This window comes from Bombus bifarius, unplaced genomic scaffold, assembly GCF_011952205.1.
Source record: "Bombus bifarius isolate JDL3187 unplaced genomic scaffold, Bbif_JDL3187 scf7180000009125, whole genome shotgun sequence".
NCBI lineage: Eukaryota > Metazoa > Arthropoda > Insecta > Hymenoptera > Apidae > Bombus > Bombus bifarius.
Window position 1 is genome coordinate 4,078,700 of NW_022884914.1, and position 25,978 is coordinate 4,104,677.

At 41.6% G+C, this 25,978-nt stretch overlaps 1 protein-coding gene across 4 annotated transcripts in view; it reads left to right on the plus strand.

Annotated features, from left to right (window-relative positions):
- The window catches only part of LOC117213629 (paired box protein Pax-6), a 49,329-nt gene that overhangs the window by 17,209 nt on the left and 6,142 nt on the right, over positions 1–25,978 (plus strand). For 2 of the 4 annotated variants that reach the window (XM_033459124.1, XM_033459126.1), the window contains 6 exons: positions 4,948–5,200; positions 5,432–5,612; positions 11,576–11,852; positions 15,986–16,150; positions 17,106–17,188; positions 24,602–24,828. In XM_033459124.1, coding sequence (XP_033315015.1) covers positions 4,948–5,200; positions 5,432–5,612; positions 11,576–11,852; positions 15,986–16,150; positions 17,106–17,188; positions 24,602–24,828 — 1,186 coding nt within the window. The remainder of the gene's footprint in view (positions 1–4,947; positions 5,201–5,431; positions 5,613–11,575; positions 11,853–15,985; positions 16,151–17,105; positions 17,189–24,601; positions 24,829–25,978) is intronic. The other 2 variants (XM_033459125.1, XM_033459127.1) reach the window with 2 other exon arrangements.

The window sequence follows — 25,978 nt, forward strand, 5'->3', positions numbered from 1 at the left end:
TATTTTATCCTGATACACATGTATTTCAATCGTAGAGCATAGTTGAGTGAAGTACGAATTGAAATTCACATACAGTTTTTTGCCATGTATTAGCGCTATTTTAATTACGTAATTCAGCTTGCTTGTCTTCTAAAAACTGAATTATAAATCAGCTTATTTTTTCTGACGAAAGTATCATAAAAAAAATATCACGAAAATATGTAATCTACTACTACATTAGTACGATAATGTTGCGCTTGAAAATTCCAAGATTAACAGAGCTAAAACCAAAACAAGTATATACAAGTTGCTCCACAGATAGGTACGGCACAAACGAGGCGTGCAACATTTTTCTGATTTCACAGTGCTCACACTATATGTACATTTGCTTTCTATCCTTGCTAACTGAATCGCGTATATAGATGTATATGTATACATACTCGCGTAACATTCTCTAAAAAAAAAAAAAACAAATAGCGTAAAAAAAAATCGCATAGTGTGATCATCGCAAAATCGTACCAATCTCGCGTATCTTATCTGCATCTTACAACTACTTGCTCCAACTCTTAACATATCAAAGTTCCATAGACTCAAACGAAGCGCTATTACAAGATATTCCGAGGTGCAAAACGAGTGGAAATTGTATTAATCGTTGCGAAGACAGTATTTATACGCTACAAACAGCAGACTCACACAAGTATTTCCACGCTTAAACAGAACGAAATGGCAGAATTTTCACTCCTCCCACCCCTCTTGTCTAGGGTGGTAGCGTTAGGAACGGTAGGTTTAGGGGTTGTTTGGCGAGGGAGGTCGGTCGCGGCGAGAGAGAGAGAGAGAGAGAGAAGGGAGGGTGAGAGGAACGGAAGGTAGGGAGGCGACGGAGGGGCTGTAGTTGAGAGGGGGTGGTTGGACGGAGAGGAAGGGTGCCGCGACGTCGTGCGCCGGCAGGATGGGATTTAATCTGTGTCCCGTTTCACGCTCAGCCAAGTGGAACCTTTTTGCCTCACTTTGCGGCATGACTCGCTTTTGCGCTGGTCGTCGCGTAGATTAACGCGAAATTATATATAAAGAATGTGTGCGGACGGCGTGTGCACGGGTCGTCGGTGCCGCTGTGCTACGGACGATTCGCTCTCCTCGCGCGAGACGGGAGAGAAACAAGGAGGAAAGGATAGGAGCGGAGCTAGTAGAGGGAGAGAGAAAGCCTTCTACTTTGTGCGTTCCTCCAGCCGGTTTCTCTTTCGCCGTGTATGTATGCGTCCGAGTCACACCCTCTTTGTAATGAATTAAAACTGGTGAAAAACCAGCGGCGGGTTTGTGTCGTCCCACAAAGCGGAGACGGCGGCGTGTTCTCGCGGCGACGCGACGCGACGTCGGGATTTCGATGCCCCCAACCGTTTATTTTTACGACACACGAGTTTCACAGTAAAAGCAGCGGCCCCGCGAGGGGATCGGGCAACCATATCGATGGAACAATCTTGAGTTTTGCTCGATTTCCTAGGTCGTGATTTTTAATATATGTATTTCCGAGGACGTTAGGAGAAAAAAAAACATGTTGATGATTGTCTAAGATAGATTTCTATAGGAGGCTTGGAGAGGATTTCTTAGACCGTGCGTTGTGCCCATCATTAAATTATTTATCGTGCGAGGCAAAGGCAGTTTGATGCGCGAACCGATCGCGTAACAGTAACGGTTTATATGGCAACATCTTGCTGGCATAAAGAAGAATGTGTTCCTTTGCGAGAGATAATCTTCTTTCTCGCTGAATGAAAGAACTCTGTATGATTAGATAGTCGGTAACAGGCACGAATGTTCAGACCCAGTGTTATGTTAGAATATGGCGTGTGATGTGCCAGGAAATGTTTCCCGTGATTTTCGCGTTACACGCATCGAAAAATAGTGCGTGTCGTTTGTAAATACACTTACATACGTGGGTATTCGCGTGGTTGCCGAATGAATATTCATCGAGTGGTCGCAAGGTGAAGCGGGGTTTTCGAAGGATAGCCGTCATTTTAATCGGATCAAGAAAAAAGTCTTAACGTTATGTCGTTATCGTTTCTTTTACGCAGCATGCATAATTGAATAGACATTGCGCCTCCATTCAAAGTCCACCATCGCTTTCAGTGCTGTCATCAAAGTACCCTGTAGAAATGCCTATTATCCATTAACATATCTCCATTTTTTTATGCAAAGTTCTCGTTTGCCTTGCCCCTTAAAGACATACGTTCAGATAAGGTCCCGAGATAACGATTAATAAACTAAGCCTTAGCGATTTTATTTCATGAATCCGTACGATTATGTGTGTGTTTTTTGACGAGTTTCACTTTTGAAAGTTACGTTCGATATAAAGACAACTTTCGATAGCGTGCATATGATAAGAGTTTAAATTTAGCGATATTAAGTACTTTATCAAACGTCTAATTTAGTAACTTCGTCATGATAAACAGCTAGGTGGAGAAAACAGAGAACGATCGATTGCAAATTATCTAAATGCTTAGCCAAGAATGATTCGTACCGCCACACCACACAGTACTATATACAATGCATTCGTTCAGGTATTAACAGAAATTAGTCGAAAATAATATTTATTTCCTTCAAGTTCCGTGCCTTTACCTTTGAAATTTATCATCAATTCAATTCTACCAGGAAAATGTATATAAAAAAAACGAGAGAACAGCAAACGAGTACCTTTGTAGCCGTCTTTTGCCAGTTCTTTCAAAAATAAAAAGAAATCGCGATATTTCCGGCATTGTGTTTGCAGTAATATAATATCGCGAAGCGGCAGGGTATTCGAGGAAGGAAAAGTGACAGATAGTTGTAGAGGCGGAAACACGCCCACTTTGAGCGTGAAATAAGCACGAAACGCGTGGAATTTCGGCCCTCTCGTGATGCCGGGGGAAGGCTGATGAGAACGCGTGGTGTGCCTGCGACGTTACACACAAAGTGGTTTCATACGGTGCCGCAGCGCCACGGCAAACCATTCAAATTGCGTTTCAACTATTTCTTGTCGTTTTGCGCCGCGCAAAAGCAGGAGATTAATTAAATTCGTTAATTGCAAGATGCATTTAGCGCGAGCAGCAATGCCAAGTACGGCAGCCGCGCTGTAGTCCCTGCGCCCAGCCGTGTGCACCCCGTAGTCACGGCTGCAAGGTTCGTTCCGCCCTTATTCTTCGCACGCTGTCGGCGTTAGCACGTAAATTTAGAGAAAGGTCGGCGACAAAAGAGCAAAAGGCCCACTTTGCACGTCCACCCCGTTATGTTTCTTCGTGCCCTGTAAAACCATGTAGATTCTTTGGCGGCGGGAACGTTAACGTTAACGTCCTTCGAGGGTGGCGCTTCGTTCAAATCGTTTCGTTTTCCTGCTAATGGCAACGCGAAATAACGTTGTTCTTTCTTGTATTTTACAGCGTTCTCTTTTTTAAATTCCTTTTTATTATTTTGTTTTTGAAAATACATCTTGTTTAATGGTGGAAGTACCGCGCGTGAATAGTCTGATCATTTGCAATCGTTCGTCATGTTATTCCTACTGCGTTCCTTCATTTTAGGCCCAATTATATATTTAAAAAATTATTAATGGTATGCACGATTTGACGCATTCATCGCAACGGTGGTTTATTAAAACGCGCATTCACCGTAATAACACAGAGTTATTATTAAATACAGATTCTTTGGTGGTGGGAATGTTAACGTCCTTCAATGCTAGCCTTTGTCTCCTGTTCTTTTTACCCGTCCTTTTATAAATTCATTTTTACCGTTTTATTTTTGAAAATATATTTTGATAAATCGCCGAGGTACGTACGCGAATGGCCTGATTATTTGCAGTCGTTTATCTTGTTAAATTTAACAAAAGTCTATTGATTTTTACGAACGCGTGTCATCGAAAAACGAGTTAATTGTGGTTTCGGCTATTTTCATCGATTAACCAATGCAAATATTGCCAGTGTACTCTTTAGTGTTTGGAATTGTACCTCCGCAATTGTAGGCAGTTACAATCGTTCCGACTGTGTTGCGTAACGAAATTAACAATGGCGCTCCTTTTTTTTTTTTCAAATATTCATCGTCTACAATTGACTCGCGTTCTATGGGCATTGTAATTATTAAAAGTCGCGAATATTTGCGTTTATCTTATGCAAATTGTTACACGACTTACAACAAATTCAACGTTACTGTTATTTGTAGTTCTGCCTTCCATTTTAACGATCACATGGCGTATACGCCATATATTATTCTGGAACAGTACACGTACGAGGATTAACCTTCTGCGGTCCAACTGTATCTTCCAGGCAGTTTCAAGCGCCATGATTCTACGTCTCCAGAAACATTAACTACGGAATAACACGCAGAAGAATACATGCATTTTTGTCTGTGTCATTTTATAATCGAGATATATTCTTACCTTTCCTATATACCATTGCATATCTCTTTTTAGGAAATTTAAATAAAAATATATTCTACACGCTACTGTATTTTAACCACTTTAACCCGTTCCACAGAACGACTATTTCAAAATTTGATAAAAAAAAAAAGATATTAATCACCAACAAAACATTAATTTTCGAATCACAGGTATTAAACGTTTATTAGAAATCCTCTTTCATCAATATTAATTCTATTCCTCTCTCTTCGCCCCCCTCCTCTTTCCAAAAAAACAAGATCCGCTACGCATCGATATTTGGTCGTGCGAAAGGAATTAATCGTTCAGTGGAAAATCGAATTTCTGATCTTCAATCCATGACGTTAGTAGCCGCATTATATCGAGAACTGAATCGACAATGTGGTGATTATTAGTAGCACGCGGTTCGTCATCGCCTATGTATGTCCACGACGATGTTGATGACGATGCATGCGGTGCAATCAGACTAATAAGAACGTGGACGATGCGTACGCGTGGATACATATGGGTTGGTGTTTATCCAACCAGACACTCTGGCTAAGTGACAGAATACACATTGCGCGCGTTTTGATTCACAGAGGAGGACTTGATGCACGGGGGTGGTGCGGGTATTGGCGGGGGTTCTATGGTCGGACAGAACTCAATATTTGGGTGCTCGGCTGCAGGACACAGCGGGGTTAACCAGCTTGGCGGTGTTTACGTCAACGGCCGACCATTACCAGACTCGACAAGGCAGAAGATCGTCGAACTGGCCCACAGTGGTGCTAGGCCCTGCGACATCTCGCGCATACTGCAAGTCAGCAATGGATGCGTTTCCAAGATCCTCGGCAGGTCAGTCATGGGGGATCATCGTTCAGGACGAAAGACTTCGAGAAACTTTGATATAACATTCGTATGATTGTCAAAAGATTAAAGTAATTCTGAATTGGCTAGGAATCTTATAATTTCGAAAGAGACCGACTCTTTTTTATTTTGTATTTTATTATTGTCCTCTTTTCTTTATTATAACTTAGATGAATAAATATTTTAATTATTTTTTCAAGAAATTGATTTGCTCTTTAGGTATTACGAGACTGGTTCGATCAAACCACGTGCAATCGGTGGTAGCAAGCCACGCGTAGCGACCACACCAGTGGTGAACAAAATTGCTGACTACAAACGAGAATGCCCGTCGATTTTTGCCTGGGAGATCCGTGATCGACTGCTGCAGGAAGGTGTTTGCAACAACGACAACATTCCAAGCGTAAGTACAAAATATTTGTGGATACAGTGGTTTCGCTTGAAAATATCTTAAGATTCACTTCATAGCCTGACGCGATTTAAGAAAAAGTCACAGGTCCAAAAAATTCCCGAAATTTTCTAAGGAACCTGTTACAAAATGTCTTACATGAAACTATTACTTAATACATGTAACAATTAATAAGAAATATCATGCAAGTATTTATCTCAACATACAGATTATTCCAAAACATTCAGAAACCTTGAACTATCTCAAATAATCTGGAAATAATATTTCAAATATAACTTCGATGTATCCGCAGAAATCCAAATCAATCTGAGAAACGCTTGCTCGGCATGACCGATAAACAAGTGCAATCAGTGGCAACAGGCTTCAAATTCTTCTTTCCTTTGCTCTTCAAACTCAAAACTCTCGGCTTTGAACCAACTCACGTACAAACACTTGGGCAACTTCATCGAAAGTCATTCCATCGGTGCTCTCAAACGCACCAGCATTCCACTTTTATTCCACTCTCATTCCAACGCGCAATTAGCAAATGACCGTGCACCGCTGCCAATTCCAGCAGAGAAAGAAAAGCGCAATGACTCCGGGGGCAGGAGTCGCGTTCCAAGCGTTCGCGTGGGGAGATCCAGCAACGGGATGCTCATTCGCTTAGACACGGAGTTGCTTTGTATGGTGGCGGCGGTTTATCAGGGTGCGCAGCCGGGTCGGTACTTACCCGTCGGATCTGGCCACTCGACCCTAATCAAAGTCTCGTCAATACGATCGGTTGGGAGGGGTAATCGGTCCATTACGCGGGCCTCGGTATTGTCCACCCTCTGGTCCTGCTAGTCGTTTCCCCTCTTCTTCCCAAGAATCCTCGGTCCGTCTTCCAAACATCCTTCCCACCCTCGCGAATATCGATATTCCATGGTCTTCTCCGCAATCCCCTGAAACAGTGTTTCCCAACCTTCTTTCGCATAATTTCAAATGTAACATTTAACACGTTGGTTACCGCGATAGATAATCCGCAGTGAATTCTCCGTCATGTTGTGCTGCTCACGACAGCCAACGTGTTAATTAAATACTAAAAAATATCGGTAGCGACATTCCGAACAAATTGGCGATCTCCTTCTATGATAGTCAGACAAACTGCAACTCCTTGCCCAAATGTAAAAGCAAAAGGACCTTTTGTAGTAAGATAAAGAAAATGCATAGAAGAAAAATATATAATTTTTGGTTTAATATTTAAATGGCATTAAAAACCTTCACCTATCAAACTTCGCGATACGTTTAAAAGATACGATCCAAAAATTGGGAACCTGAGCTCTGAAACCATTTCTCCTCTTATTCGATGTATCCCCAGCACGTTCGATCTGTCGTGACGAGGAATATTTCGAAAAGTCGTGTCTTTCCTCTAGGAGAGGTCTTCTTTCGAAAAGAACCGCCGTTTCCCTCGACCATCCCCTTACGATTCCGGGTGTCTGTCAGGAATACCGAGGGGGACGGCACGCGTACGAGTCGTTATCCGTCGGCTCGCGAAGGAACCGTTCGTTTCTATCGGTTCTTTGGGAACAGAGCTTTGCCTCGTTCACCTAGTGAAGGGGATGGTGATCAATCAGCGTGGTTACACACAGAGACTCGTTCTCTTCTGCCGATGCTTATCCGACGACAATATTCGGGAAAGGAATCTGGTTCGATCGAACACGCGAAACGTTGTTTCAGCTTTTAATGCTGGGATCGTTATAATGATCACACAGCCTGGTTTTGTAGGTGTAGCGTACAGGGTGCTGGCAGAAGAACAGGTTCGTGATGGAATTGTCTGTTGTCTGTCGAATCGTTGACGGTAGAGGGAATATATATTGAGAGTGAGGAAATCTCGATATTGTGTGTGTGTGTGTGTATGTGTGCTACCATTTTGATCGGTCGATCAGTTTTGTGAAATATTCGAGGAAAATCTCTCTGATCTCGCAGTGGATGTACGATGATAATTGGGAAGAACTGCGAATGATGCTGGAATTCGATCTGGATTTATTCTAGATTGTGTTTTATATCGCATATATGCTATTGATTAATGACGACTAACTCTGAAGAAAATTATTAATATTAAATTATATCGTTGACATTATCCAGCATTCGTTTGAAATATTTTGTTACGTAGCAAGTATACAATTTTTAAGCAACTTGGGATCACTCAGTTTAGAGATTCACGTTGCATAGACACTATTCTATTGAGTGTTTTTGGCAATTATCGAAATCGCTTAAGATATTATCGAATACTATAAACTATTTCCGATATATCTTAATATGAATAAATATCTCCTTCATGGAATTTTACAAACCGCCAATAGCAAGCCTCGATCTCCTCATAAGAAATATTTCATGATAATCGATATTTTCGAAATATTCAGGATACCGACGTAAAAAGGAAATTTCTTTCTAACATCATTGTTAAACTATCGAACTTTAACATTACTCTCCAATAAAAAGCACAAAATATAACTTATCATGCTTTCTCCTATACTTTTCAACTGTGCATGCTTTACAATTCCATCCATAACCCATAACTTGAAGAATATCTTTAAAACTTCTCTGCATTCTTTCCCAACAGCCAATGCCATTCAATTCCTGAAACCAATTCAAACCAAGCCAAAGCAAAACCTGGGCAACGAGATTGACGAAACGGAATTGGTACTCTCGACAACTAATAGATCAATAGTCGTTCCAGAGGAATCTTCGATCGGGTTCATCGATGACGACGACGACTGTCTCGTGAAACGGCAACGACGTTAACAGTAATGATAGCAATGACGATGATGGTAGTGGTGGTAGCCGTTGGTTGTTGCGGTGGGTACATATCGTCCGTGGCAATGGGGTGCGACGGGGTTAGTCGCCGACGAGCGGATGGAAGCGGGTAGAATCAGGGTGAATGGGATCAGTTAAGCGTGTTGCACAATTATTCGTGTCCGGTCGCGCGTGTAATGGTCTGCATCGGTGCTGCGGCTGTTGTGCGGCGAGAGCCGAGTGGAGCGGAGCGTAGAACAGCCAGGTTGCTTGGTTTGATGATGGAAAGCCTAGCCTGGCTGCCTCTGAAACTCTCTCTCTACCTTTCTCTCTCTCTAGATGCTGTATGCAGTTAGTTTAGAAACGTCCTTTCCTCTCGTCCTCTCCCGCAGCCATTATTCCGCAGGATTGAGACGAATCTTGCGATACGAACTTTCCACGCTGTCTACTGCTGCGAGTTTACCACCCTCCTTCCTCGTTCGATTGATTCCGGTTAAGGAACACGCGGTTCCGCATTACGTCGAGCTTCGTTCGTTTCGAACTGGTCGATGGATTTGTACAATTTCGTAAGAAACTATTATGTTATAGCATGATGTGCGAGAGAATCTTGCAAGGTGAAATCGATCAAGTTCGCTTTCCATAAATTTCGTAATTTTATGAACTAAGTACATACGTGATTAATATTCAATTTGTGGAAAAAATACGAATAAACGATTTACTTCCATGAAAGTCGATCATACATTCCAAAGTGAATTTAGATAATTGTTTGTGCCGTTATCGTGTTCCTCTGTCCTTCAATATATAGAGTTGATCAGTTGATATGGCTTGTGAATGACTCATGTAGAATTTTATCGAAGTTAAGTGGATTCAACCAATGTTCTTAATATAATTTTCCCACTGATGACGTACTTACTTTCCCTCTATAGCACACCCTTAATTTTAACCGATTAAACGACTCTATACACGTTACACTTGAATTATTTACATGTCACTTAAAGATTCGATTGCCATCGTGTGCGTTAAACGTGTTTCGCTTGTTACAAAGCTAAGATTACTTGTTCCTATCGCCGCGTGCTCCAACATCGATCTCGTCGAGGCGGCAAACAAAAAGCTCGATTGAATTTACCGGCTTTTATTCCACGTAATAACTCGTACTCCTCTCCTATACACACATATATTTGACCTGTACAGCCTTCAGTACATACGCAGAATACTCGAGGCAACAACGTCGTTGGCACCCGACGGCATACAGCCATTATTTCCAGCAGAGGTCTTAAGTCGAGCCACACGCGAGAAGGATCGGCTTTTACTCTCTCTCTCTCTCTCTCTCTTACCTTTTCTCTCTTTCCTTTTTTCCCCTCTCTCATAGAACCTTTCAGCGAAAGCCTAGTAATTAAGAAGCTCCGCTCGATATCCTCCATCCACATCGAAGCAAGCCAAGGGATCCATGGGAGAAGTGCAGCGCAAAGAGAGAGAGACAGAGACAGAGGGAGAGAGTTCGGCTATGTTCGACTCGCTGCTTGCTGCACCATCGACGAGTCGATGTTTTGGGGGATGAGGTTGCACAAGGGGCGGTTCGGGGGGTGCAGAACGGGAGAGATTGAGCGCGCGTAGAACACCGAGACTATTATGTGCGAGAGTCGAGAGTACAAGGCTCGCCCCCGTGGCTCGTTATAACTTTAGAGTTAGCCAGTGGTTCGGTCGCGGTACAAGGTGAAGAAGACCGCGTTACCACCGCGCTGGTTAGGGGAGCGAAGAGCCATGGAAACCGTTTTATGTAATAATAATTGGATGGCGGTGTCCTTTCATCTGCTAGTCGCTCCCTCAGCGTGAAGGTCGGCAAAGAGAACGCAAAAGAAAGAGATGATGGGAAGCGGTGAACGAGAGACAACCGATGTAACTATGGAAATGATTGTCGCGAGCGGCTAGCAAAGAACCAGATGAAACTTTCAAAAGTTTCCTCTGCTCTTCTCATCTTTTTCTCTTTTGTTTTGTTTCTTGCTCGAGCTTGCCACTGGCCGCTTTTCTTCGCTCGTCGAACATTAATTCGGCGCCAATTGCATCTCAGTGTTGTGGTTGTAGCGGCACGTGAGCCAATGGAAGATTTGAATCAGGAGAGACTCATATTATTGTGGCTTGGAGTACCAACGTTGTTTTGCTTTGCTAGGTTCAAAGGTAAACGAACTTCGGACAAAATATTATTGCCGTTATTTGTAATCGTCAACCGGAGTTACATTTGAACTTTTTATAATAATACTGATCGATACAAATAGATGAACGTGCTCTCTAGGTGAAGCACATAGCCGAATAGCGAGCGTATAGCTGAACAATAGGATTGAGCGAGCGACGATTATAACTGGCACACACTATTCCTGTACTTGTACTTACGGTAATTTTAATATAATTAACTATTACAATCTTATCACTCGTCTCCTTAATAAAACAACACGTTTAATAATAAACCACCTCATGGTAATCGATCGAATGATCGTCACTTTGTTATTATGAATGATACTAGGTCCGTTACGCGATTGGATCGATGTGGATTTCGTTATTTTTGTTAGTAACTAATTCATTTATTAATAACGATCGATTGCGTCGAGCATTTTATGGAACAATTTTCCAAAAACCACCAGCATTCGGTAAACCAAAAACCAATCAGTTTTACGATATGACCAAACTTACAGCAAACAAACTACTTTCAATCTGGACTACCGTTACAGTTACGTGTTAGTGTTCTAACAACGATTGGTCCTTGCCGAGCAATCCTCTGTACCAAGCTACGATACTCCCTTGTAAATGAAAAATCAAATGCCACTGCCGAACGATACCACGTAACTTACAACGAACAAACTTTTTTCAACTCCGTTTACCACCTATCCACCACAATATATTTGCGTTCTACTAATGATTGATTCTGGACAAACAGGCCTCTACGTCAATCTACGATACACTGTTCTACGAAATATTACCGTTCAAAAAAACCAGAAACTGAAAACTCAATTTACTTCCTCTCGCATTGTTTTTATTATCGTTGCATTCTTCACCGTTCATTGCTATTATACTTTACTATCATTACCAGAAGCCCAATCATCGATACCATTTAATCTGCAACAAGTTCAAAGTTCTTCAAAGCTTTTTTTGCTAGCTGTCGTTACTTCTGTCCGCTCACTTGCTAATAGCAATTAATGTACTATTCGCAGGTGTCGTCCATCAACAGGGTGCTGAGGAACCTGGCCTCGCAGAAGGAGCAACAGGCTGCGGCGGTGCAGGCGCATCAGGGTGCCGAGAGCGTGTACGATAAGCTTCGGATGTTCAATGGGCAGGCTGCAGGCTGGCCACCGGCTTGGTATTCCGCTACGCCCTCTCATCATCCCTTGGCCACTGGAATTCCAACGGCAGCGACCCCCGGCTCTGGCCAGTCGCTGCTGCCCGGCAGCCAGCTTCATGGTCGAGACGATTCTCTGCTCAAACGAAGCGGTGAGTCCCAATTATACGTTAATTGCTAAATGTAACGCACGACATCCCACGTTCCTTGTTCATGTGTCGCTTCGAAGGACTTCATTTCATCTCTTGTCATTGTTTTTAACGCTGCAACTATAACGTGTAAAAGAGCTTGAGGTACGAAACTTGTAAAGTTTGACAAAAAAAAAAATTACAACGGACTGTATGTAAAAGATGTACATATAATGCAAAAGTGAAAACGAGACTGTATTTGTACTGGTTAAAAGTTCACAGTTGCTTCTTAATCGTACTTATACTCAATCTTCCGAATTAATTTTGTAATCGACTCGAAATTAACGCGAATGATATCCACAATGATCTTCGAAGAAGAAATTTTCAAAAGTAATAGAAGCTTAAGCTAACTTTCTTTTTAACAAAATTTAGACTTGTTTCAAACGAAAACCATCAGTTATTAGTATCATTTTTGTTGCTATTGCGATCATCCTACGTATAAATATATACGAATGATCACGAAACACTTAAGAATGTAACCAATTCTATTTACAATGTCTATTATTCACAATTATCCCATTACGCCACAAATCCTCAAGAATCGACAGCTAAAGTTCTTTTCTCCCTTAAGATTCATTCGTCAATCGAAATGTTTCGACAACTCGTTTCAATACCTCTACCTTTCATAAACGGAATTGTTACCTTCCGTCGGGGGTTCCTTTGCCTTTCACGCGGTCGAGAAAAGCCATAGAATCAGACGCCATAGGAAACCAGGTCCTCTCAATGCTTGATCCACTTCTTCTGCGGATCGACAATGGTCTCGAGGCAAGGTGGAAGTCAAGGGAGCACCCTCGACGTATTATAATCTGCTCGTACGCGCGACACCCTCGTCCCGTTCTTAACAGCCTTTCCGCGAACCTGCGTATTGTCCCGTTGTATTTCCACCGGTGTATTGGATCGGTTTACGTATCGGAATAAAGGAAATGCCTGGTGTCGTTGGATCGTGACGTTTCTCCTAATAGGATCACGTTAATCGGAGCTTGCGGTCCTGATCATGACCAAAATTGCTCCACGAATGATGGTTTCGAATGTAACCGCGATTCAAGATAAGTAAATTCTCGAAACTGTTAAGCTAGTTCGATGGTCGAAGGTTGTTTTAATAACGAATACCGTAGGCTGTGTGTGATTTGCTGCGATTTGGTCGTGACTGTCTGAAATTGTTAAGGCAATATTGGTGGTTCTATAAAATTTTGTGGGGGCTGGTGTGATTAATCAGATTTTGTAAATCGTTCGTAAAATAGGTTATCTTTTTTTCATCGATGAATTATTTGGGTAGTTGGCTTTAGAGCGGATTGAAACAGTAAATTATCTCGAGAACACTGACTTTCTGGTTTATCCATCTTTGATCTGACTTTCTTATAACCACTCGAATAAGTATCTCGATAATCAAATATGGAATTGTGTTCAATTTAATACACGAATCTTCCCTTGGTTCCTATTAAATAAATTCATGTACAATTGTGATTCTAACATTTGGATTACACTTGAAAATCTCTATTACAAACCGCTTTTCCAAGAACGCAAACTGGTCAGTCTAAAGTAGCCAGACCGACACTGAACCTTCTCGCATGGTCATCGAGCCGTACACCCCATTTCTCCCCCTCGCAATCATGCGTCGTCACCTAGAAAATTAAAGTCAAAGAAGGAGAAAATATTCCATATAAGAGGATGTGATGGAATATTGCATATACTCTCGTTTGGTCGTAGCGATGGGCTCTACCCTAGTATGTCATATGTTGATACTTGCAAGGGTGGTAGTATTTCTTCAATTGTCAAAACTGACACAAACATACACCTATACCTCGTTTTTCACATTCAATATTACTAAAAAGGAAAAAAAAAATAGAAAAACAGAAAAATAGAAAAAAAAATAGAAAAGAAGAAAATATTTTCTAGAATAAAATGGTACAAAATATAAAATATACTTTCGTTCCAGGTAGAGTCTAGTACTAATAGTAATAACAGTAATTGAATAATATTTACTCAAAACGGAAGAAAATATTTTTTCTAAAATATAGAGAGATATCTTTTTTGGAATATAATCTGGTTCGAAGCAGAGCATGTTCGAAGGTGGCGGTATTTCGAATTGGCAGAACGGTACCACGGGGCTAGAGAGATAGGAGTGGGCGAGAGATTTCGTAGGATCGTGGTGGAGGCGGCGGTGGAGAAGATAGAGGGTGCGCGATGTGCGAGAGATGAGCGAACGAGAAAGCGAGCAGCTGACGAGCGGACGATATATAGGTACACTTAGAAATACATATATATACGTATGTATATAGCGTAAGGGCAAATATATAGGTACACGTAGCGTACGGAGGGACGGACACGGACAGAGGGAAAGGGAAATGGCAGGAAGGTATCGGGAGAGGGATGGAAAGAGGCGAGGGTTCGGTGCGCGGAGGCGGAAAGTAATCGTGGCTCACCGGGAGCCGTCAACGTTGACGACGACAACGACGACGACGACGACGGCAACGGCGACGACGACGAAGACGACAACGGCAACGGCGACAACGACGACAACGACGACGACGACGACGACGACGATGACGACTGGAGGAGCGGACTGTTTCCATACAGGGTGTTTCAGAAAGTGCTATTAAACTTCAGGGTCATGTAGCACTCAGGAAAAGAAATAAAAAAAAGTCTTAATAAACGTCGGTCAAAATGTCCCTAATTTTGACTTTGTAGCGGCACGCGAGCAGGATAAATTCAAATCTTATTGTTGTTTTGTTTCGGAGTATCATGACCGCTAGGTCATAGATATTGCAAGGTGTAATGAACTCCGAGCAAAACAATGTCGCCGTTACTTTCAACCGTCAAACGCAGTAGAGTTCAAACTTTCCGACTGTCCCCCGACCAGTAGAAATAAACAAGCGAATTGACGAGCGAAGAGTTCAGCGATCGCAGTGTAAGCATATCGACGCATCATAGTTTATACGGAGTTTCTCGACGCGCGCGTATTTATTTCGATAAATTATTATACCAGGAATTGCGTTTTGTATTAAAGTATTTCTTTAATAAAGTGTTCACGACTTATAGACTGTAATAGTGATATTTGAACAGATACATACTCTACAACTTTATAATAAGGTAGAGCCTATTTGAGTCAGGTGAGCATCGATATCTTAAAGTTTACTCCTGGACTACGCGCGATATAGTCAAAATTGTTGTGCTACGCTATTAGTCTTTAACATAATGATGAAAGAATAAGAAAATATCGTGTACTTCAGGTTCAGCAAGAAAAGCGTATGGTAGGATTATTTGAGTTAACAAAAAGGTATGTATAAAAATTAAATAAAATATATGACAAAATAATTTGCAGGAATAAAAGAATATACACGAACTATTAAATTACGAAAATTACAACTGAAAATATTAGCTGCTTGGACAACCCTTTTATAATAACATCAAGGCATGTTTTTGAAGAAAATTATGGTTAAAGCGTCTCTTTTTCAACTGTAGATCGCTCGAAAAATTTCTCATAATCAAATTTACCGAAGGACGAAGCAAATTACCTCGCTCGACTCAGATAGTCTACCGACTGAAACAACCCTACCTCGCCCTATTTGGACCTATACATATTAAGCCTTTTTGCTTGTTTTCGTAAGTGCTATGTGCTTGTAAAGTTTAGCATCAATTTTCTGAAGCATCCTGTACACGCACCAACACGATCACTATGATCGAGCGAGACGACTATGCAGACGCCTCCGCTCTCCCATAGCTACTCTCTGCCACTTTCTGTCCCATTCTTAATTCGTTGGTATGCTCGTGGTTGTTTCTAGGAATGTCGAGGGCCGTCGCGTCGTTAGTCCGCGTCCATCGCAAAATCACTGGAACGATACTGAAATAGGACGATCCTTAATTGGATCTGGTCCTGAGAATCCTTCTCTCCTCCGTTTGCCTTCCCGAATTTTCTCCTTCTCGCGCGAGGAATCACTTGCCACCCCTAATTTAGTCGGACGTTATCCGCGCTGGTCGAGGAAAGAGAAGAAGTTTCAGAATGCAAAGAAAAGATGTTTGTATTATGGATTTCGAGCAGTGTCTTTATGTCTTTCGAGCTCGTTACGTAAAACAGGAATTTTCGTATTTGTTTTCAGATACAGGTTCTTTGTTGTCGCATCAGCAAGAAACAACGTCAGATGGAAATTCGGAGCATAACTCGTCCGGCGACGAGGACTCGCAAGTTCGACTGAGGCTAAAACGAAAGTTGCAGCGCAACCGAACATCCTTTTCCAACGAGCAGATCGACAGCCTCGAGAAAGGTTAGCGCACGAGAATAAATTCAATTTATCAACGGACACGCTACGTTCTACGTACACGCGGTATTAATAGCACGAAATACATCATATCCTAAATAAATCTCAAAAAAGAAAAGAAAAAAAATGAACGAGTTAGTTCCGCGAAAAACGTAAATTGCTAACCCTCTCGGAACATCTACCGGAGTACAAAATTTGTAATTTAAACTCTGAGCGACTGAAATTGCTACGAATCGCGTACGTTCTCTCTTCTAATCATTGAAAATCCAGCTATACAATTACGAGCACCGGTGAAAAAAAGAAGATAGTGAAAAATAGTAGCGCGTACATTTTCAATTGCATGTTTCCACGTTAACAAACATCAACAAACATCGGTGCTCATCCTCGACGAAAGCTCCATTTTCGTTCAGCCGGTAATAACGATATAAACGTCGAACGATCGCGCGCGCACTCGGGGATTCTGTATATTCCGTCCGTTTCGCGGCGATGCATGCATATTCAGAGACGGTCGAGGTAAATTACTGCTTTCCTCGAATATATCGGGCTTTCCTCTCTTCGTACGCCCAGCAGGAGCAGCACGACTGCTTTAATTGGATCCGCGGCCATTCAAGTCGCGCCCTCGCGTTCGAGTATCGTCGATAATTATCCTTTTAATCTTGTCTCGCAGTGAATCGAAATTATGCGCGATTAATATAAAATTGTATGTACACGAGCGTATATACGAATACAAACAAATATTATGTAGTTCTATACGTATAGCTACGTGTATATATTTTTCTTTTATCATACTATACGTTACACATACGCACATAGTAGAATATATATTATATATATATATATATATATATATATATATATATATATATATATATATATATATATATACAATGTGAAACGCGCCAGCTATCCAACGGAGGCACGTTTAATAACGAGCACTTGTTGCAAACTGGTTTCGTTTTAGAATTCGAGCGGACACATTACCCGGACGTGTTTGCACGGGAGCGTCTCGCTGAGAAGATTGGATTGCCTGAGGCACGTATCCAGGTGAGTGTGAATGTGCGAATGCGGCGTGTGCTTCCTCTTTCTCGTTCGCTCCACCCACCGCCCTTTTTCTCCCTTCCCCTTTTTATCCTTTCTTTCGTTCTCCTTCCTTCTCTATCTCTCTTTTCTCTTTTCCTCTTCTTTTTTCCACATCTTACTCTTTTCTTCGTTACACGTGCAGCACGTTCTCTTTCACTCGTTCCAATTTCTTTTCTCTTTCTCTTTCACCGCGTCTCGTCCTCCGTGTCGATCCTCTTCCACCATTCTTGAGGTTAGACGACGCGACGTCTTCTCCTCGTCTACACAGCTGTGAGCGACGAAGAGGGCGGCTGTTAAGTGCGCGACGATGCCCTTTCATTAAACGCGTGACCGCCAACGCGCGGGGACGTTAAACACCACCGACGACGAATCTGCGAGACCACCCGGGGGGATTTCGTCTTTATGCCCGTGTCTTCTTCTCAGACCCTTTTCGCCGTGTGTCTTAACGCCATTCGACTTTTCTTGTTTCATCGTCTGTGTATTAAGTTTCTTAAAAATCTAAACTGAACCGCGAGAAGTTTTTCTTCGTTGCATTCTTGAAAAAGTATCCGTGGAAGCTGTGGGTAAAGCAATTTTAGGTAGCGTATTTTATTAACAATAGTTTCCCCTTGGAACTTTTATACGTTTCATTAATTTCCCTTGGCTTTGGATACATTGGAGCAAACATTCTTAAAATGCCGGATATACAATTTAAAGAAACCTTGGTCTTTGGAAATTAGGATGAAAGCTGTGAAACTTATTCTTCGTGGTCAAATTTCTCATAATCAATGGTTAACTGTATATGATGAGCGATTATCACGAATTTGTAATTTAAACGATGAATTTCCTGATTTATAGTTAGCTACACTTAACGTGTGACTATTACGAACAATCATAATCCGTGATCAATCATTATAGCAACATTCCGACATACCATTTATCCATAAATTCCATACGCTCCCAGTATTCGCTACTAATATCCAAATATCAAAGACAACGTATCGTTCAAGCAGACGCAACATATCCCGTAAAGAAACGAATCGTCCAAAATCTTTGTTTCTCTTAAAGACAAAGGTTCACCGTTATGTCCGTGCCATTCATAATTCGCGTATCGAGATGTAAATCATGCGGGCATACACAAGACACACATAGCGCGTAGAGAAATGATACGAGACAGAGAGCGAGCGCGAGAGAGTGTGTCGTAATTAATTAATATAACATCGTTGCTCGAGTCATGGGGTGACGCACGGTTATACGAGCTAATATGTACGCAGCCTTATCGAACATTGTTTGGCCGCGCCGTGCCTCTGGCTCGGCCTGTGTTCGACCCTCTTGCTATCCGGCCGGCCTCCCTCACCTGGCCCGACGATAGGGGGTAGTGAAGTGGCCGGCGGGCTTTCGCGTCGGTGGTAGTAACCGGGCGCTGAGCGTTATGTGGACGTACAAACAGTGCAAGACCATGTTGACGCATGTTTTCAAGCCTCGTTGGCTGGTATTGATCTTGCTAAGTGCAGGAAACCGGGAGTGCCGGTGCGAGAGGCAAAGGCAGAGCGAAAGAGAGGGATAAAGAGGTGAGGGAAGGAAGGGTAGAGAAGGAGAGAAAGAAGGGTAGAGATAAATGGAAAGAGAAAGAGGGTGAAAGGGGACTAAAAGGAACGATTGAACCAGCAGCGCGGAGTCGAACGTCGTTGGATGGACGAACAAACGGTGGAACGAGGAGAACGGATGGACGACGACGAAGCTATGGTAGAGAGCAACGTGCAGAGGAGAGAAAGCAAAAGCGTGGCATTGGCCAGGACACGGCGTGGTGGACTCGCCGACACGGCCGTGTGCCACGGATACGAAACGCCACGCCGCACGCGGCATATCCCGAGCAAGCCGTGAGGGATCCGGCACAGACGGCCTAAGAGGGTTCGAACGCAACCATGGCAACGTCGCGTCCCCAGGGAGGTTGCCCTCTGATTGGTTGTTCCTCGCTTTTCCACCTATACCTTGGATACTCGCACGAGTTTCGCCACGCCGCGCCGCGCAACACCGCCGCCACTGCCCGATTATCATCTATGGCGCTGGCCAGAGAGCGGAGAATCCCTCGTGTGAAGCCGCGATGGCCGAAGTCCCTCGATCATCACGGTCAACCTTGGCATTTGCCTTTTAAGAGAAAACGAAGACGATCGAAAGAAGTGGAGAAGAATCTTCGCTCGCGAATATGTGTCATAGTAGTAGATGGTAGTTGGGAAAAATTATTTCGTGGTATTTACTCTCCGTGTTATGAGATTTTCAGTTTCTTTGGGACACGAGATGTAAAAAGAGGTTAAGAAGTCTTTTCTGCAAGGTTGTCACGGTTATCTTCGTAGAATTAGGATGACTGCTGTACGTGGAAAATGTTATTGCAGAGAAGTTGTAGACTTATTTATTTCGATATAAATACGTGGTAATTTTCTATTGTAATCGTCGTAATATATCGATGGATGAAATTTGATACATCAAAGGAAATGATTATTCTGTTAAGAATGTCTTTTTATGCGTTATTTGGCTAATTGGAAATTCCGATCCGAGAAAGGTTGGAAAATAGTGGTATAATTTGGTCCTGGTTATCTTATAGTTTCGAGGAGTATGAACCGGGTCCAACGAATATTCTCTTTTTCCGTTTAGTTAACTAATTCTAGAGGAATCTTCTTGAATCGTACAGTTCCAAAAACTTCCCTCGACTTGGTTGAGGAACCCTTCGATAGAGGTATCCTCCCTTCTTGTAGTTGATCAAGAAAGTAATAGGAGTTGAGTCTAAGTTTCCTCTTTCTTTAGTTAAAAAAAATGTAAAAGTAATTTCTTCAAATTTTCGTTTTAAAGGTCTTCGAAACTTCCGTAGAAGTACAACTTTCTTTAGAAGTACAACTTCTCTTAGCTGATCGATAATTTCGTATAAAGTGTGAAAATCTTTTTTCTCATTTGGTCCATCTTAAATTATGAAGTTACCTCTGTCGAAAATTTTGAAGTTTTTAAAGTTTCCCTCGAGGAATATTTCGAAAAAGGCATCTCTTGTAGTAGATCGATACAGTTTCAGATTTCTATTCGATAGTTTTCGTTCTGCCCCAAAGATATTCGAGCGAATGTCTTCTCGTGTTGTTTGGAGTTAAATGAAAAAAAATATCTTCTCAGTCGGTGTTTTAATTCTAATCCATTCAACGGCGATCGTAACTAGACCAAATAGTGGCAAAAAATACATGGAACGAATCCTTGAAACCGAGGTTGGAATTAATTTCGATTGATTGAAGAGAACTTGCAAATGAAATGCTATGTCAACGCAATATTCATCCATATCGGATTAAGAAAATTCCACATAAAATAAGCGTACCCAAATTTTCTTTATTTCTTCCTATAATACTCAATCGAACGACATTGTACTTTCCAAAGAAAAAGAAAAAGAGAAAAGAAAAAAATTGCGAGCGAAAAATACGTAAGAAATGTTAACACAGCAGGAAAAGCTCTTACAATCCTATCGCTAGTTATATGAAACTTCATGGAGCAGCATCGTGTATACACGAAGAACCAGCCAAAATTTCACGAAACGATCTTAAAATTCGCGTGCGACGCCATCTTCTAAACATTGCCAATCAAAGTAGAAGGTCTGCCGCGAGGGACGGGAGCGATGTACCCGGTTCGTGGAATTCCGAATGGATCGATTCAAACGAGTTTTCGGGACGCGGTAGGACGAGTTTACGAGGAACGACGGTATTGGGCGAAAGGAGTCCGCTGCGGGCGAATGGTGGATATTTGCCGGTGGCCCGCTAGAACACGATTTGCCACGTCGCTGCCGCCACGAAATTTATTCTTTTTTACTTTTTCTCTCCTCTTTTTTTCTGTTTTTTATTTCGTTCAATCGAGGGCCGCCGGGTGTGCAGGATCACGTTTTTCGCGGCGGGCGAAATGAATTTTGAATTTTCTCGCTGCCTATTGAAATAATATGGGGAGAGAAGAAAATATTTGGTTACTCTCGGTGGCCATTTTAGGCACCAAGATTATTCCGTTTTATTTCTGATGCCTATTAAATACGATATTATAGCGATTCCCCGCTTCGCAACATTTTTTCCTATCCAAACATATTATTATCCGAGCTTGGATACATTAGCTTTAAATCAAGTTATAGGTAATAGCGTAAAGAAAGAAATCATGTGAATTATAGCGATCAATCGAGAGATGCTTTGGAAATGAAGAAACGACGAGAGTATTGTAAACATTGCAAGATGTTAAAGGTAGTTACATAGTATCGTTTCGAAGTATTTCTATTATTAGAGAGAAAGAAGGACTTGCAAGACTTTTCACTTACAAAACTGTCCATTCCGTGAAACACTTCAATACCGAGGTAAATCATTGATCCTCCTCCCATGGCTTCTCTCTTTACTGTTTATTTTATTTTCCATCAATAGCTCGAATGAATACGTACAAATTAGCGTCAGAATCATGGGTTGGCGAGGGGGGGGGGGTGGACGGGAGTTGAAACGCGGGGGTGGAAGAGGAGAAAAAATAATAACGCCCCTTGCCGGGTCTGGCTTATTGTTAGCGTTCTCGGTGGCGCATGATAATTGAGAAAGTTGCGCTCATTGTTGGCAATCGAATTTTTATATCGTTATTCTCATTATCGCGCGAACGTTTAAGCGGCTGTTCGCGAACGGAACAGCCGACGTAGCAATTGTCAGCTATTAATAAAAGCGCGCGCCTCTTCATTGCTAGTGGAAAGAAGAGAAAGAGCATGTTCGTTGCGTTTTTTTCCACCCTTTGCAAATGAGCCGAGCAATCGAGTCGTTTCATAATTTAACAATTCCGGCGTGATTCCATTTTCTCTCCCTTTTATCCTCCTTTCTTCTTTTTATTTTTCTACGTAATTTCTACTTTTTTTTCCATTTCGTTCTATTTATTTACCTATTTCCTTTGTTTGTTTGGTATAAACGCGATTATAGAGTAAATATTTTGTTTGTTATACACGAGAGGATGATACGGGACATTTAGAGGGAAGAAATTACGATGTAATCCGGAGCGTGTTTGTGCTACGAGTGATTGGAGGGTAGCAGGAAGGGAAATCGACATATCGTAGGGAGAGGGAATCCTCTTATCGCGACGAGGTATCTTCGAAATCAGGAAATCCGTGGAAGCGCAACAAAGAACTTAAGCTCCGATTTGTTGCTCGAGATTACTTGTTATTACGACCATCTTCCGCGATGCTCGCGCGAGAGATCTTTGCTAGAAGATATCGTCGGTGGCCATCGCGATTTGGACAGTATCACAGAAACCGAACTCATCAGCTGCATCTTTCGAAAATTTCTTCGTTTCTTCATCTAGATATACAATTACTGTACAATTCCTAAGGTACGAATGATTTGTTTCCAATCTTATCGTTGACACTGTCGAACTAAACTATCAAATCGAATAAAATGGTTTCAGATTCTTTGCCTTTACAACGAACTAAAAATTTCTAGAGATCGTTGACGAAATTGACGTTTACCTTTATTAAGCATCGAAATATCGACGTACTTTTCTTATTTATGTTATATAACTTTATCGTCATTTTCTATGTACGTATAGTATATTTGACTATAAATTATTAAAGTATTACCCTATTTTGAATTTCTTTCTGTATCTATATTTTATTTATTTCAGCCTGGAAATTGGATTTGCTTTTACATAAATTACAAGCATAAATCATAACTGGAACATAAGAGATATGAAACACAAACTTATAAATAACTACGATAACATAAAAATATACCGATTCTTTCGTTATATCTCTCCTATCTTTAAATACTTTAGATAAACATTCTCCTCGTTGTATCATCATCCATTCCGCCATCCATTACCTATCCGTTGTTTCATTTGTTTTCTTTTCATTTTCCAATAATTGCACTTCCCTTCATCCTTGTCTATTTCTTTCCGTGAAATCATTTCAATCAAACCTTATTCAACGAACTGATGCTGCTTATTCGATTGTGAAGTAACAAGTACAATATGAAATTTACGAGTTCTGTTTCATAATCTGCGGAGAATATATTATACAACTTAGAGAAGATTGTTGATGTTAGGAAATGTGGATGGAAAACGAATCGTTTAACCGTTTGTTGGCAACGAGAAGTTGAACTTTGCGATTGGCCCGAGTCCTCGCTAACGTTTCCTCGTATTTCTCGAATGAACAGCTTATTAAACGTGCGGCTTGGCTTAGCTTAGAGTTGTACGTCTTGAGGTAACCAGCATTCAGTTAAACGCGGAATATTTGTGAACAAATTTAACCAAAAGTCACGAATCTTTTGATCTTTCACTCAGTTTTCGATTTTGAATATTCAGAGCGTAACTACGTACGACTCTATAATTCATCCAGAAAACGTAATTTAGATGAAATTTTGTTACGCGAAAGGAGTCGGATACTGTAGAACGTTCGAGATTAATTTAAATCGCTCAAAGAGAGCATCCTCTGTGTGTCGAAATTGAATTGAAAGAATCGAATATTGTAGAATGTTTCACGTTAATTTATATTACCGTACGATGATCAAAATATTCTGTTGGAATTTAGGAAGGAAACAGAGCATTGGTATTTCAGAAATCGTATTCTGTAAAACTTCTCCCTTAAAAATCGGACGGTGCAAAAATCCGAAGGAAACTCACTGCACTTTCAGAGGAATTTTTAATATAAGCTATCGAATATAATCGATCCACGTGTATCTTTTCATTCACAAGTTGTCTTACTTTCTCACGATAAAACAAATTTCCTATTTTACTCATCGTCGGTTCTGTGTAATACTAAAAGCGCGTCGGATAGGTCGTAAGGGAAAGAAACAGCGGCAAACGATGCGAGATAGCGAGACGTACGAGCACAGACGTACACACCACTGAGAACACACAGTAACTCAATTTTCCATCCGACAACTGCTCAATCGCAATTAACAAACTGCGGCACAGTCTCGTGCAAACTCGACTGCGTGAGCTTACCCGGGGTTGGCGGGCAGAAGGGGGAAGAGGTTGGAAAAAGGTATCTAGATTTTACGGCTGTCGGATGGCTGGACAAGGAGAATAGGTCGAGAGATAGAATACAAACAGGAAGGGGTAGAGAGAAGGGTTCGATAGAGGTAGATAGAAGCGAGGAACGAACGAGAAAGAAAGAGAGGGAAGAAGAGAGGGTGTGTAGAGACGATGGATGATGGAGGGTACGACGATGAACGAAAAGAGAGAAACGTGGATGGTTAGAGGGATGAAAGAACGAGACACGGAGAGGATAAGTGTGGAAAAAAGTAGAATGCGAGGTGGCGAGAGAATGCGAGGATGGATACGAGGATGAATAGGTGCGGATAATGCGAACACATCGCGCGGAGTGACGCCCTTATCGTGACAAAAGCACCGTCATTGCGTCGGTTGCAGGTGTGGTTCAGTAATCGCAGGGCGAAGTGGCGTCGAGAGGAGAAATTACGGAACCAAAGGAGAGCAGCCGTCGATCAGGTAGTCGGCGGAGGCAGCAGCGGGGGTGGTAGCAGCACCGCGCCCCCAGCTGCGACCCCTGCCACGCCACGGTTACCCTTAAACGCCGGATTCAACGCCATGTACTCGTCGATACCGCAGCCGATCGCTACGATGCCTGACACTTACAGGTAATCATTCTGTCACCGTCTCTTTCGCTTTTGTTTCGCCAACCGTCTACGTGTATGGTATACTTATACAGGGGTGCAAAGACTTTGTGTATTGTAAGAGCGTATGGATCGAGCTCTCTCGTCGAGGTTGAATACGATGTTTGTTACGGGACGGTGAAAGGATCATAAGTGGAACGATCTCCTAGAGTTAGAGTAGTCAATTTAGGAATGGAGAAGGTTCATAGCTTTTCTTATAATTATTGTTTATTTATTGTAACAGTCAGAGTTTCTTTACGAAAGTTTTTTAAATATAGGCAAAGATACTTTTGTCAGTTTATCGAGTTAAATAATCAACACTGGTTATTTTTTAATTATTGTCTGTTAAAAATTAGGGCCCCTTTATGAGGAATTCCTGAAGTATATCGAGAGATTTTTAATTATAATATTTTATCGAATCGTGTATTTCGAAGAATTTGATGCATTTTTCTATAGCGATTCATTTTTTGAAAAAGTCTGTGTTATGAAAGTTTCAGTTAACTCGTGGTATTGTTAAATGTTTTTTTTTTACGTATTGGCAGGCTTTTTGACGAATATAGTTCGTTCTTTTACGTTTCATTTGTAAACCGTGGTAGACTAACAATAGTATGGTAACTGCGATCCGTTGTTTAAAGATTTGGCAATTGTACTACGCTTTAATCGGTGTTGCATTGTTGCAGAGATTACAGATATCGGTATCGTCGAGTTTAAATTTCCCAAACAATCCTCAAATACCTTGTATTTTTCACGTTCAACATTTCACGATTCATTGAAAATCGCGCTGTGTACATAAATATCTGACCTTGTCAAAATTTAATCTTCCTAAAAGCTTATCTTCGAATGTCATTTCCAAAAACAAAAACATCATAATCCAGGCGCTGGCGACTCTTTGATATCGAATATTCGTCGGAACAAATTAAATTCTGCAAATATCGAATTCAACTTGCTACGTTGTATATTCATTAAATTACCGTAACAAATATCGTGTACCGCGTAAAATTCGCATACAATCGTTACACGAAAGTTGCCAAAAAGTTCGTTATTTTTAACCTTCCACGCGATTCAAAGCAAATCGAAATTCTTCTCGGCAAGAATAAGAATTAAAGCTCGACGTTGGCCCCTAAATCCTCGAAAC